The following is a 12,724-nucleotide window of genomic DNA, read 5'->3' as shown; positions in this document are numbered from 1 at the left end:
GGCTGCAGCCTAGTGGAAGGCCAATTAGGTACTGAGGTTGCAGGGGCAGCCCACGGGTAGGCAGAGGCAACAGGTCCAACCCCCCCTTGCCTATGATGAGTGGCTTTTACACTGCAGTCTGCCCCAGTGAGTGGGGGCTAGATGGTGACTGGCAGTAGCCCATGACTGAGGCAAGGTGGGGATAGAGGGTTGGGGGTTCCCCTGAGACTGCAGGGGTATTGCCAGGGGGCAGCACCCCAAAGACAAGGGGCATCGGGTCCTGTGAGGGACACAGTGGCAGTGGTGAGTCATGCACCGAGACAGTCCTGCAGAAAACAAGAGCTGCTATTTTTATTTTTAAGTTTGCTAGATATTGATATTTCCCCTCATATTTCTGATGGAGCTTGAAATTAATGTCTTCCCTATTTCCTCTTGCTTTAAACGAACACATCTATGATGCTGGCAGAGCCATATGGTAAGATGTTGATAACCGCCAAAAAAGCTGCAAAAGAATTGCTTGTATCCCCCAATTTGTTTTTTGATCAGGTCCTACGTAAACTGTGGTCACTATGTTTGCACATTATTTTCCAGCTACAGCGTCGGAATATATGTGGTTTCCTTGAAGTAGGTGTTCAGCATAGAGCTGGTTTTAGTCTAAACAGTATTTCATTGGCAAAAAGCTGTTTTGACTAAAACAAGTATTTTGTGTGTGAAAAAACTGTTTTGTTTTGGCAAAAAAAATTGCAAGGGAAAAATATTTTGAAATGAAAAGGTTCATTTTGGAAAACGTTGTTGAAAATTTCAAAAGAGCTCGGAATCTTAAACTAAAATGGGTTTCTCATTTTTATAGTTTAATATTATTTCCTGACATGCCAGTAGTAGTATATACGCTGTACTACTGATATGCTCTTGAAATAATATGAACATAAATTTCTAAATGAAATTTCAAAATCACAAATCAAATTTTTCTAAAACCAAAACTCTTCAGAATTTGCATTTTGCAGGAAATCTTGAAAATCTTTTTCATTGTAATTTTGAAATGAAAACAAACTTCAAACTCAATATTTTCCCTGCAATGGAAATTTGAGTTTTGCGCCGCTCTAACTTAGCTGCCATGCTGCATTACACCCTTGAGATGAATGCAGGTCAAAAGGCCATATTACACCTAGCTGCCCTCACAAAGTATTTGGCTCTGATCATGCATTGGGCCCTGCTTGGCCCAGGCTATGTCCTAGTTGGCATTCTAAGCTGTTTGCTAGCCCTGCGGTGGGGATATGCTCAGGTCGATCCTGGCACATTAGCAGTTGCTGGTACAATATTGGGGTTTCATCTAGCAAGTAACAAATTGCCCACAGTGTGAGCAGCCAGCATCTACCTCTCAGTGTGACACTTTCCAGCCATCTCTAATTCAGAACTGAGGGAATGCCCAGCATGTGCTGTCATGTTTTGCTGTGAGATAGTAGGGGAAGTGTATAGGCTTGTGGAGTGCCAGATGAAAGGCTAGCTCCTCTGTGCTTCTTTGTAGGCAACATCTGGGCCCACCCATCCCTTAGCTTTACCAAGGAATAGCCCCTCTCGCCCTTGGCCTGGGCCCCCAGCACCTAGAGGCATGTGACTACTTGAGAATTACAACTTCCTTTTCTTTTTTTAAATGAAAGTTATAGTCCTTGTGCTTGGGCCCATGACCAGTTTGTAACCAATGCAGCACCGTCTGTCTGAGTCTGCAGGTAGCTGGGAGAGGTAAACTGCTCTATGCAACTCTTTAGGGTGTTAACAGCTTCTGGGGCATGGCAGTGAAGGGACCCCTTTTGCTGCCCTGGCTCTCCTGAGGGGAGTCAGGGGAGCCATCACTCCAAGTGGGGGTGGAGTCCCAGGGGGCCTAGGGCCCCAGCTTGTTTTCATGTGTCCCTGGTGGCACACGCAAAGGGGGAGAGGTCAGCATTCTCTCCTGGCAGGGATTGTCCTGCTGGGTTAGTAGGCTGTGCAGAGCCACCCCTCCTCCTTGCATGCCCATGGCCCCTCAGACCCAGAAGGCAAATGGGGGTGGAGCTGATGATTGCCCTCCCCATGGAGCCCTGGGTGCGATGTTTTCCCCTTCTACCTGCCCCCTCTGTTGCATAGTGAGGGAGAGGAGATGGCTCAGGTTACTTCCCTTCAGCCTCAGCCATCACATCTGAATCGAGAATTCCCCGTTTATTTCATAAGCCATGGCTGGGTATCTTCCCATGGGACCTCTCCAAGGGGTGTCAGATCCACCCCACCACACACCTTAACTGTAGCCTGCATCTGGTGATTCATGGAAGTGTCAGGATTTCAGTCAGCTTTACTGCCACCAAGAGGATCCTGCTCTCATATCCACCAGCTGAGGGTGTGCTGTCCTTAGAGCTCTCACCCTCACCCACTGAGCCACAGCCAGAGGGGAGGGTCATTTTAGAGATATCTTTATTGCACTCTGTATGTTTCAGCCACGTAGTTCTGAAAATAACAATATGAGGTGGATACAGCTATATTGCTCTAGCTCCTATGGAGATAGTATTGGCAAAACACACTGGGAAAGAGCTTTAAGTATCTGAGAAACCGCTGTACGGTACCCTGCCCTTCCCCTATAGAACAGCTGGCTCAGCTGCCCTTCCCCTATAAAACAGCTGGATTGTTCATAGGTGCCTGGGACAGCAGGGGCGGTAGCCTGGTCCCTCCCCTGCCCCCAGTACATGTGACAAAGCTCTGATGTCACATCCATGGCAGTACTGCTCAGTTGCTCACTCTCCCTCATCTCTTGTCTTTCCAGTTCTCTTCCTCCCCATGCACTGTGGGGGGTCTGTGCTTAGCCCCATTTGAACATGAGCATGAAGAGAAGATTGGGGGTCTAGGCTGTGATTTTCCTCTCACTTTTACAGTGGTGTAACTCAGTGGGGCAGGTTCTCAGCTGATGCTAGATCTCCACAGAGCTTTGACAATTTACACCAGCTAAGGATCTGGCCCATTGACTTCAATGGGAAAAGTGAGTCAAAGATCAGTCAATTATATGGTGTAATTGATGCATCATGTGTAGGACAGGAGGACAATTGTGACTGAAGGGCCCAATCCTGCAAAGTGCTGAGCACTCCCTGCAATACACTGAGCATCCTTGACTCAAGGGGCATTGAGGGGACTCAAATTCTAGCAGGATTGGGCCTTTTGGGGAAACAAAAGGAATAGATGTGTGGAAAAGCTTCAGAATACTCACACATGCACCTCAGTCTAAAGGTCAGTGCTGGAAGCCCAGCCTCTGCCTCAGCACAACCATATGCTCATCCTCTGTTACCTACAAAGCGTAGAATCATAGAAGATTAAGGTTGGAAGAGACCTCAAGAGGTCTCAAAGCAGGACCAACCCCAACTAAATCATCCCAGCCAGGGCTTTGTCATGTCTGCATCTGCGTCGCCATCTAGTGGTGTGAACTGCACCAGCTACCCCTGCCCCCGATGCAATCCAAAGAGGGCATCAGAATGGAGTCTCAGGGCAGCAATAAGAGGATAGGACACTGGCTGAGGACCGGCTAAAGGGGTTTGCTGTGGGTTGGGTCCATCCTTCCTTTCCCTCTTCCCATAGATCATGATCATCTCCTTATAGTCATCTCAACTGGCTGCTCCCCCAGAGACTAGCATGGTTCTCCATTCAGCCATTCACCCTTAGGCTCTTATTTATTAATATGAAGATGGTATTCTAGAATCATAGAAATGTGGGGCTGGAATGGACCTTGAGAGGTCATTAAATTCAACCCCTTGCACTGAGGTCAAGTAAACCTAGACCATCCCTGACAGGGGTTTGTCCAGCCTGTGCTTAAAAACCTCCAATGATGGGGATTCCACAACCTCCCTTGGTAGGGTGACCAGATGTCCCAATTTTATAGGGATGGTCTGATATTTGGGTCTTTTTCTTGTATAGGCGCCTATTTACACCCCCCCCATCCCCTGTCCTGATTTTTCACTGGTCACCCTGTCCCTTGGGAGCCTGTTCCAGAACTTAACTCCCCTTATAGCTAAAAGTCTTCCCTTATGTCTAACCTAAATCTCCCTTGCTGCAGATTAAGCCCATTACTTACTGTCCTATCTTCCGAGGACATGGAGAACAATTGATCATCATCCTCTTTATAACAGCTCTTAACCTATCTGAAAGGTCCTGCTTTGAGCAGGAGATTGGACTAGATGACCTCCCGAGGTCTCTTCCAACCCTAATCTTCTATGATTCTATGAAAACTGTTATCAGTCCCCCCCACCCCCTCTATCTTCTTTTCTCATGCCCAGGTTTTTTTACCTTTCTGCATAGGGCAGGTTTGCTAAACCTGTGATCATTTTAGTTGCTCTGCTGTGGACTCTCTCCAATTGGCCAAATCTTAAAGTATGGTGCCCAGACAGGACACAGTGCTCCAGCTGAGGTGCTGAGTAGGGCAGGGCAATTACCTCTCATGCCTTCCACATGACACTCCTGTTTGTCCACCTCAGAATGATGTTAGACTTTTCACAACTGCATCACACTGACTAATATTCAATTTGTGATCCTGTATAACTTCCAGACCCTCTTCAGCAATATGACTGTCTAGCTAGTTATTCCCCATTTTGTAGCTGTGCATTTGATTTTTCCTTCCTAAGTGAAGTACTTAGCACTTGTTTTTATTGAATTTCATCCTGTTGATTTCAGGACTGTTCTCTAATTTTTCAAGGTAGTTTTGAATTCTAACCCTACCCCCCCCCCAAGTGCTTGCAACACCTCTGAGCTTTCAAGTATCAGAGGGGAAGCCGTGTTAGTCTGAATCTGTAAAAAGCAACAGAGGGTCCTGTGGCACTTTTGAGACTAACAGAAGTATTGGGAGCATAAGCTTTCATGGGTAAGAACCTCACTTCTTCAGATGCAAGTAATGGAAATCTCCAGAGGCAGGTATAAATCAGTATGGAGATAACGAGGTTAGTTCAATCAGGGAGGGTGAGGTGCTCTGCTAGCAGTTGAGGTGTGAACACCAAGGGAGGAGAAACTGCTTCTGTAGTTGGATAGCCAGTCACAGTCTTTGTTTAATCCTGATCTGATGGTGTCAAATTTGCAAATGAACTGGAGCTCAGCAGTTTCTCTTTGGAGTCTGGTCCTGAAGTTTTTTTGCTGTAAGATGGCTACCTTTACATCTGCTATTGTGTGGCCAGGGAGGTTGAAGTGTTCTCCTACAGGTTTTTGTATATTGCCATTCCTGATATCTGACTTGTGTCCATTTATCCTCTTGCGTAGTGACTGTCCAGTTTGGCCAATGTACATAGCAGAGGGGCATTGCTGGCATATGATGGCATATATAACATTGGTGGAGGTGCAGGTGAATGAGCCGGTGATGTTGTAGCTGATCTGGTTAGGTCCTGTGATGGTGTTGCTGGTGTAGATATGTGGGCAGAGTTGGCATCGAGGTTTGTTGCATGGGTTGGTTCCTGAGTTAGAGTTGTTATGGTGCGGTGCGTGGTTGCTGGTGAGAATATGCTTAAGGTTGGCAGATTGTCTGTGGGCGAGGACTGGCCTGCCTCCCAAGGTCTGTAAAAGTGAGGGATCATTGTCCAGGAAGGGTTGTAGATCACTGATGATGCGTTGGAGAGGTTTAAGCTGAGGACTGTAGGTGATGGCCAGTGGAGTTCTATTGGTTTCTCTTCTGGGCCTGTCTTGTAGCAGGAGGCTTCTGGGTACACGTCTGGCTCTGTTGATTTGTTTCTTTATTTCCTTGTGTGGGTATCGTAGTTTTGAGAATGCTTGGTGAAGATCTTGTAGGTGTTGGTCTCTGTCTGAGGGGTTGGAGCAGATGCGATTGTACCTCAGTGCTTGGCTGTAGACGATGGATCGTGTGGTGTGTCCGGGGTGGAAGCTGGAGGCATGAAGGTAGGCATAGCGATCGGTGGGTTTTCGGTATAGGGTGGTGTTAATGTGGCCATCGCTTATTTGTACGGTGGTGTCTAGGAAGTGGACCTCCCGTGTAGATTAGTATTGGAGAGTTCGGAGTACCAGAAGGAGGCTGCCAGACAACTCTCCAATACCAAATTCTACAGGCTGCTTTCCTCAGATCCCACTGAGGAATACACTAAGAAACTGCACCATCTACTCAGGACACTCCCTACACTAACACAGGAACAAATCAACATACCCTTAGAGCCCCGACCGGGGTTATTCTATCTACTACCTATCTATCTACTATCAATGCCCCTCTGCTATTGGCCAAACTGGACAGTCACTACGCAAGAGGATAAATGGACACAAGTCAGATATCAGGAATGGCAATATACAAAAACGTGTAGGAGAACACTTCAACCTCCCTGGCCACACAATAGCAGATGTAAAGGTAGCCATCTTACAGCAAAAAAACTTCAGGACCAGACTCCAAAGAGAAACTGCTGAGCTCCAGTTCATTTGCAAATTTGACACCATCAGATCAGGATTAAACAAAGACTGTGACTGGCTATCCAACTACAGAAGCAGTTTCTCCTCCCTTGGTGTTCACACCTCAACTGCTAGCAGAGCACCTCACCCTCCCTGATTGAACTAACCTCGTTATCTCCATACTGATTTATACCTGCCTCTGGAGATTTCCATTACTTGCATCTGAAGAAGTGAGGTTCTTACCCACGAAAGCTTATGCTCCAAATACTTCTGTTAGCCTCAAAGGTGCCACAGGACCCTCTGAGCTTTGTTACGTCTGCAAATTTTATAAGCATCCTCTTCGCTCCCATTATCCGTCACTAATGAAAATATGGAATAGTAGTGAATCCAGGACTGACCTCTGCAAGACCGACCACTGCAGGACATCAGTAAACATGCCTGCCCAGTTTGACAGTGAACCATTGATAACTCCTCTTTGAGAATGATCTTTCAACCAATTGTGCACCCACCATATAGTAATTTTATCTAGACCACATTTGCTTACGAGAATGTCATGTGGGATGGTGTCAAAAGCCTAACAAAAATCAAGATATATCCTGTTTACTGCTCCCCCATGCATCCACTAGGCCAGTAACCCTCTCAAAGAATGAAATTAGGTTGGTTTGACATGATTTGTTCTTGGCAAAAACCATGTTGGCTATTCCTTACAATCATATTATCTTCTAGGAGCTTACAAACTGATTGGGTAATAATTTGAAAGGAAGCACCTGATTGGCTGGTGAAGGTGCCAGCTGTTCAGCCATCTGGTATTACCATTCAGAGGTGGACTTAGCTCCCCTAATGAAGGTAGATGAAAGGATTTTGGCTTCTATCTGAACCAAACCTCTGGATCTATTCCAGGGTTCACCCATCATTGCACACGGGACAGCTAATAAAAAATAGTTTAAAGCTGGGTCATGCCAGATATGGGTTATTGCACCAGTGTTGCCATTAATCCTGAAACAGCACCTTCATTCCCAAGATGAGTTGAAATCAACCCCTGCCTGCAGATCTGAACACCTTAGACTTGCAGGCGGGGTTGGGATCCAGGATCAGGTTTCCCAGCTGGCTTGTTTAATACATTTGGCTGAACCAAGCACCTGTTTCTGAATGCCATCAAACTAGGGGGTGAAGGAAGGTTTGAAAGTCAGACCTGGCTTCTGCATCTCAGCCCCAGCTTTGATTAGTGCCTCAGACAGCTCCCAGCAGCTCAGTGCATGCGTGACACTATGTCAATATAAATGATACAGAAATACAGAGAAACCCTTTGGCGTTTCCCCTAACAATAAAGGAAAATGACTAAACAGAGCATGCAAGCCCAGAGATGTGACTCCAGAAGAGTGCCTCCATCACTGCTCCCCATCCCTGCAGGAACACGGTAAATGATCACAAGCTTTTCTCCAGCCTTGGAGGAATTGGCTTGGGCTTCCTTGTTGCAGTGTTTGGCTCCAAACTTGCTGGTTGCGAGGTGGTTTCTGAGCAGATGTTCCGCCGTGTTCTCTGAATTGGCCAATGCCACGTTGACTGAGACCTCACGAGTACCAACCTCGTTGGTGGCCAGGCAGGTGTAGGTCCCTTCCTCTTGCTTGCTGAAGTTGGGGATGACCAGGGTGCCATTCTTGAAGAGCAGAAAGCTCTCTGCACTCTGCTTGGAGCCCCCAGCAGATAGGTCATTCCCATCTCTTTCCACTTTGGGCCCATTTATCTCTCTTCCTTGGCTGGAGGTCTGGATCTCCCACCTAATCTCTGGCTGGGGGCTGCCCGTGACACTGCAATGCAGCATGAGCATGAGCCCATCATACAGCATGGTGTTGTCCAGGTTGGGGTGGTACGTCAGCTGCACAGAGGGAGGCGCGCACTGCAGGTCGGGGATCTTCCCCAGGGGGACGCCTCTGAGGCTTTCCGGGGCTGCACAGCTGATGGAGTCCCTCTCGGGGATGGAGATCAGGGTGTTCTCAGCCCAGGTCTTCAGCCACAGGAGCCTGCAGGTGCAGTTCAACGGGTTGTTGTAGATCTGCAACTGGGACAGTGAACTCATGGCATCAAAAGTGCCCTGGGCGATGGTGGTGAACTTGTTGTCATTGATCCACAGGGACCTCAGGTCTTTCAGGGTGTGGAAGGCCTCCCAGGGCAGCTTCACAAGCTGGTTGTTGTTCATCTTCAGCAGCTGCAGGGCACTGAGGTTGTACAGATCCCCCCAGGGGAACTCCGCAAGCTGGTTATGGCTGAGGTCTATGTTTTTCAAATGCAGCAGCCTGGCAAAGGTGCCTTCCTCAATGGTGTAGATTTCATTGTGAGCCAGCCACAGTGACTGTACCTGGGTGACCTCCAGAAAGGAGCTCTGCTGTAGGGAGGTGATCTTGTTGGCAGACAGGGTGAGGGTGGTCACGTTGGAGGGCAGCCCTGCGGGGACCGCCTGGAGATCTCTGTAAGCGCATTCTGCTAGCTGGCGGCCATATTTTTTTTCTATGCAAGTGCAGGGCTCCGGGCAGCCCTGGCTCACCCCAAAGAAAGTTGCAATCCACAGGCAGAGAAATGGACCCATCATTTCTCCTGTGGGTAAAGAGACCAAGATTGGCACAAGTTATTTTGCTTGCATCTTTTCTCTAAGAACTCACTGCTTCTCTCCTCTGGACTGCAGCTTGGAGCAGCATTTTCCCCTCTGGTTTTTATTTAGCCAATCAACCCAAGGAACAGCAGATGATTACAATGCCACACATGGCTAGGTATAATTGTTTAAATGATGATAAATGTGATGAAAAGAAGATTTAAATCTGATCTGAATAAGGTATTTACATTCTAACAATAATAGATCCTTAGAATCCAGTGACAGATCCTTAGAATCCACACATATTGTAGCTCCTAAATAACTTTGAAGATCTGAGCCTTTATGTTGGCAAAGCCCTAATACAACGGGGCCTGGATCTCAGCTGGGTCCCCTAGCTGCCACTGGAGTACAAATAGTTAATAATACATAGAGCAAAATCAGCTCAGATTTCCCTCTGTTCCAGTTTCACAAGTGGACTCAGATATATATCTATTTTTTTCCCCTACAGGCAGTTTTAGCTGCTACCTTCTTTCCCTCTCCCTATCATTTATAAGCAGATTTTTGTTGGCAAATATATACATCTCTACCCCAATATAACGCTGTCCTTGGGAGCCAAAAAATCTTACCGTGTTATAAGTGAAACTAGGGTTACCATATTTCAACAATCAAAAAAGAGGACGGGAGGAGCCCCGCCCCCCATCCTGTCCTAGCCCCGCCCCTGCCCCTTCCACTCCCTCCCACTTCCTGCCCGCTCAGAACCCCCCCGCTCCTTGTCCCCTGACTGCCCCCTCCTGGGACCCCTGCTCCTAACTGCCCTCCAGAACCCCACCCCCTACCTAAGCCTCTCTGTGCCTTGTCCCCTAACTGCCCCCTCCTGAGACCCCCCCACCTGTACCCTGACTGCCCAAAACCTTACACCCCCAACCCCCAGACAGCCCCCCCCCGAACTCCTGACCCATCCAACCCTCCCCCTGCTCCCTGTCTCTTGACTACCCCCCCCCCCAGAACCTCCCTGCCGCTTCTCTGACCCCCGGCCCCCTTACTGTGCTGCAGAGCAGCGCGCTCGGAAGCGGGGGAGGGGAGCAGGGTCGGAGCTCCAGACTGCCGGAGGCCGAGGCGAACGGCCGGCCGGCGATCTGCGACTGCAGGGAGGGAGGGGGAGGGAGAGAGAGGAGGGGACTGGTCTCAAGTTTCAGGGGAGAGGAGGGGGAAGTGAAGGAAGGGCTCTGGCTGCCGGAGCCCCGTGCGAGTGGCACGATCCGGCCGGCTGCCCTGTAAGCCGCGCATGCTCTGCATAGGGGGGGAAGTCCGGACATTGACAAATTCCCCCTGGGATTTTTAACTCAAAAAAGCCGGACATGTCCGGGGGAATCCGGACGAATGGTAACCCTAAGTGAAACCGCGTTATAGCGAACTTGCTTTGATCCACCAGAGTGCAGCGCGGTCCCCCCCCACCCCGGGTCACTGCTTTACCACGTTGTATCCGAATTCGTGTTATATCGGGTCGCGTTATATCGGGGTAGAGGTGTGTGTGTATAGTAATCACTGCAATGTCGTGATTACTGTAAGGTTTGCAAAATGATTTTGGACAATGCAAAAGACAGGGCTGATTTGCCAAACTGTGAGACCGCATGAAACCAAGAAAGCATCAGATTCAATGGGTATTATCACAAGATGGGTGCGAGGAGTTGGCTCCAGTCTGTCTGTCTGTCGGAGAGAGAAATGTGAAAGAATAGTAAAGATTTTACATTAATCTGATGGTATTTTCTGCTCTAGTCGATGCGTTTCTGAGCCTGGCAGAAGGCCTGGAGAGAGAGAGAGAGAGAGAGTGTGTGTGTGTGGAGGGGATTGGAAGCAATATTTGGAACATGGCTCTATTGCTTCAAAACCTGGCTTTTGTCTGCTTCCCATTTCCCATCCCCCTTTCCACTTACTAGCCTCCCATAGCCTACACTTTTCTCAGCTGTTTATTAAGAAGGTGTCTGGATGTTATTGTTGGCATTTGCCTCTCCAGTCCTGGCCTGTGGATTTTTTTCTCAGCCCCCTCCCGGCCGCTTGGGCCAAGAAGAATGCTTTCTTCTAACATTCAGTGCATCCACTCCTCTGCTAAACCTTGCCAGGAGTATCCTGAGGAGTTTGCAGGTACTTGATAGCAATACAGGCCTCCACGCAGCTCAAACACAGCCCTGTGCTTTCCTACCCTCAGGTTTTGACAAACATGACTTTTTTTTTTTTTTTTTTTTTTTCAAATTGAAACATCCATGGCTTCAGTTTCCAGTAAATAAAATCTCCCTGTTCTGCAGGGGAGTCAGAGACCTGGCTTTAAAGCCACAAGGACAATTGATTTTAGGCTATTGTATGGCCCACATTATCAGCTTATCAAACAGTTCTCAGCTATGGTTGGGCCTCTATCAACATCAGCCCAAGTAATGTTGCTCAGCAAGTCCCACTCAGAAATGATTTTAGAGGCAAGATTTTTCTGCAGATAAATGGGCCAGTGTTTCAAATAATTACCTAGGAAAAGAAAGTTAAATGCTAATACTCTTATTTAAATATAAAGACTCCCATATTGATCACTTAAAAGGCAAACTGTTACCTCTTTTTGCTGCTTCCCCTTCTGGCTTCCAGAGCAAATCAGTTCAAGGCAAACTCTGTAAACATTGTTCTAGGTCCTGTCAGAGTCACACAGTCCAAAAATGTTAATAAAAAAACCCACACACCTCTGCCCTTGCAAAAAAGCGCTTAAGAAAGTACAATCACCTTTTGCTGGTTGCATGCCTCAGGGAGAAGCAATAGTCTTTGCTATCGGTCCTACAACAGTTGTACCATTATTCCTGGTGTATTTACGAACAACAGCGTTTATTTGCCCAGCTTTGCTTGCGTCTGAAGTGGGCATTCACCCACAAAAGCTTATGCTCCAATACTTCTGTTAGTCTTAAAGGTGCCACAGGACCCTCTATTGCTTTTTACAGATTCAGACTAACACGACTACCCCTCTGATATTTGCCCAGTGTTGTCTTTGTGGCTATATGGGCAGGGAGGCCTAAAAGCACCTTTCAATCGAAGCGATGTCCCATGAACCAGTTGAATCCCTGCTCCTCAATTGATTTTTCCTGGCAGGTAATGGTGTATAATATATATATGTATAATATTTCAGTGTCCCACCAGGCTCATCCTGAAGATATAACTGACCACTTATTTTCAGCAGCAAGGACCTGCCTTTCATAAGTGACTCTAGAAACTTAAATGGAAAAAGATGCCAAATTATTCTCTCTCCCCCGCTTCCCCCCTTTCTCTTGTGATACAGCTAGGAATCTCTTAAAGAAACAGTAAATGGCAAAACCAGCTTGTTATGAGAATTCAGGACTCCGAGCCTCTGAGTTGCAATTTCCATTTCCAGGGCAGATTTTCAGTTGATTTCTCTCTTCTCTTCTCCTCTCCCCCCCCCCCTTTTTAACAGCACCAACTCACTTAAAAATCTGTATTTTCCATGCTCTGCACATGAAGGAAAAATAACTCCAGGATTTTTTTTTTTAAAGAATAACTGATGAAGCAAAACTCTGTTAAATGGCCCATTCCCTGCTCTGAATTCCTAGTGCTAAGTAGCCAGTGTGGTTCTGCTATGAAATATATAAATTCTCCTCATTGCCTCTGCTACTGACTTAGTGGCCAAAATGCCTGAGTCTGAGCCATACTGTCAGCCATAGGCTAGCCCCTTTTCAGATCGGTAGCCAAGAACTCTATACATTAATTTTTGAAGAGCTGATGAAGCCCATA

General features: G+C 47.4%; 1 protein-coding gene across 3 annotated transcripts; it reads right to left on the bottom strand.

Moving 5' to 3' along the window:
• Nucleotides 1-2,404: 2,404 nt before the first annotated feature.
• ISLR (immunoglobulin superfamily containing leucine rich repeat) lies at nucleotides 2,405-12,227 on the bottom strand. 3 transcript variants are annotated; one of them, XM_005290503.5, is made up of 2 exons: nucleotides 11,708-12,227; nucleotides 2,405-8,952 (listed from the first exon to the last, which is right to left on the bottom strand). In XM_005290503.5, the coding sequence occupies exons 1-2, from the start codon at nucleotides 11,721-11,723 to the stop codon at nucleotides 7,679-7,681; spliced, it is 1,290 nt and encodes a 429-aa protein (XP_005290560.1). In that variant the 5' UTR covers nucleotides 11,724-12,227; the 3' UTR covers nucleotides 2,405-7,678. The 3 variants fall into 3 exon arrangements, with proteins under 3 accessions (XP_005290560.1, XP_005290561.1, XP_065415778.1); XM_005290504.5 differs by lacking the exon at nucleotides 11,708-12,227 and adding an exon at nucleotides 11,544-11,695; XM_065559706.1 differs by lacking the exon at nucleotides 11,708-12,227 and adding an exon at nucleotides 10,696-11,499.
• Nucleotides 12,228-12,724: the final 497 nt, after the last annotated feature.

Source organism: Chrysemys picta, chromosome 10 (assembly GCF_011386835.1).
Source record: "Chrysemys picta bellii isolate R12L10 chromosome 10, ASM1138683v2, whole genome shotgun sequence".
NCBI lineage: Eukaryota > Metazoa > Chordata > Testudines > Emydidae > Chrysemys > Chrysemys picta.
This window is presented reverse-complemented; position numbering and strand designations above follow the sequence as displayed.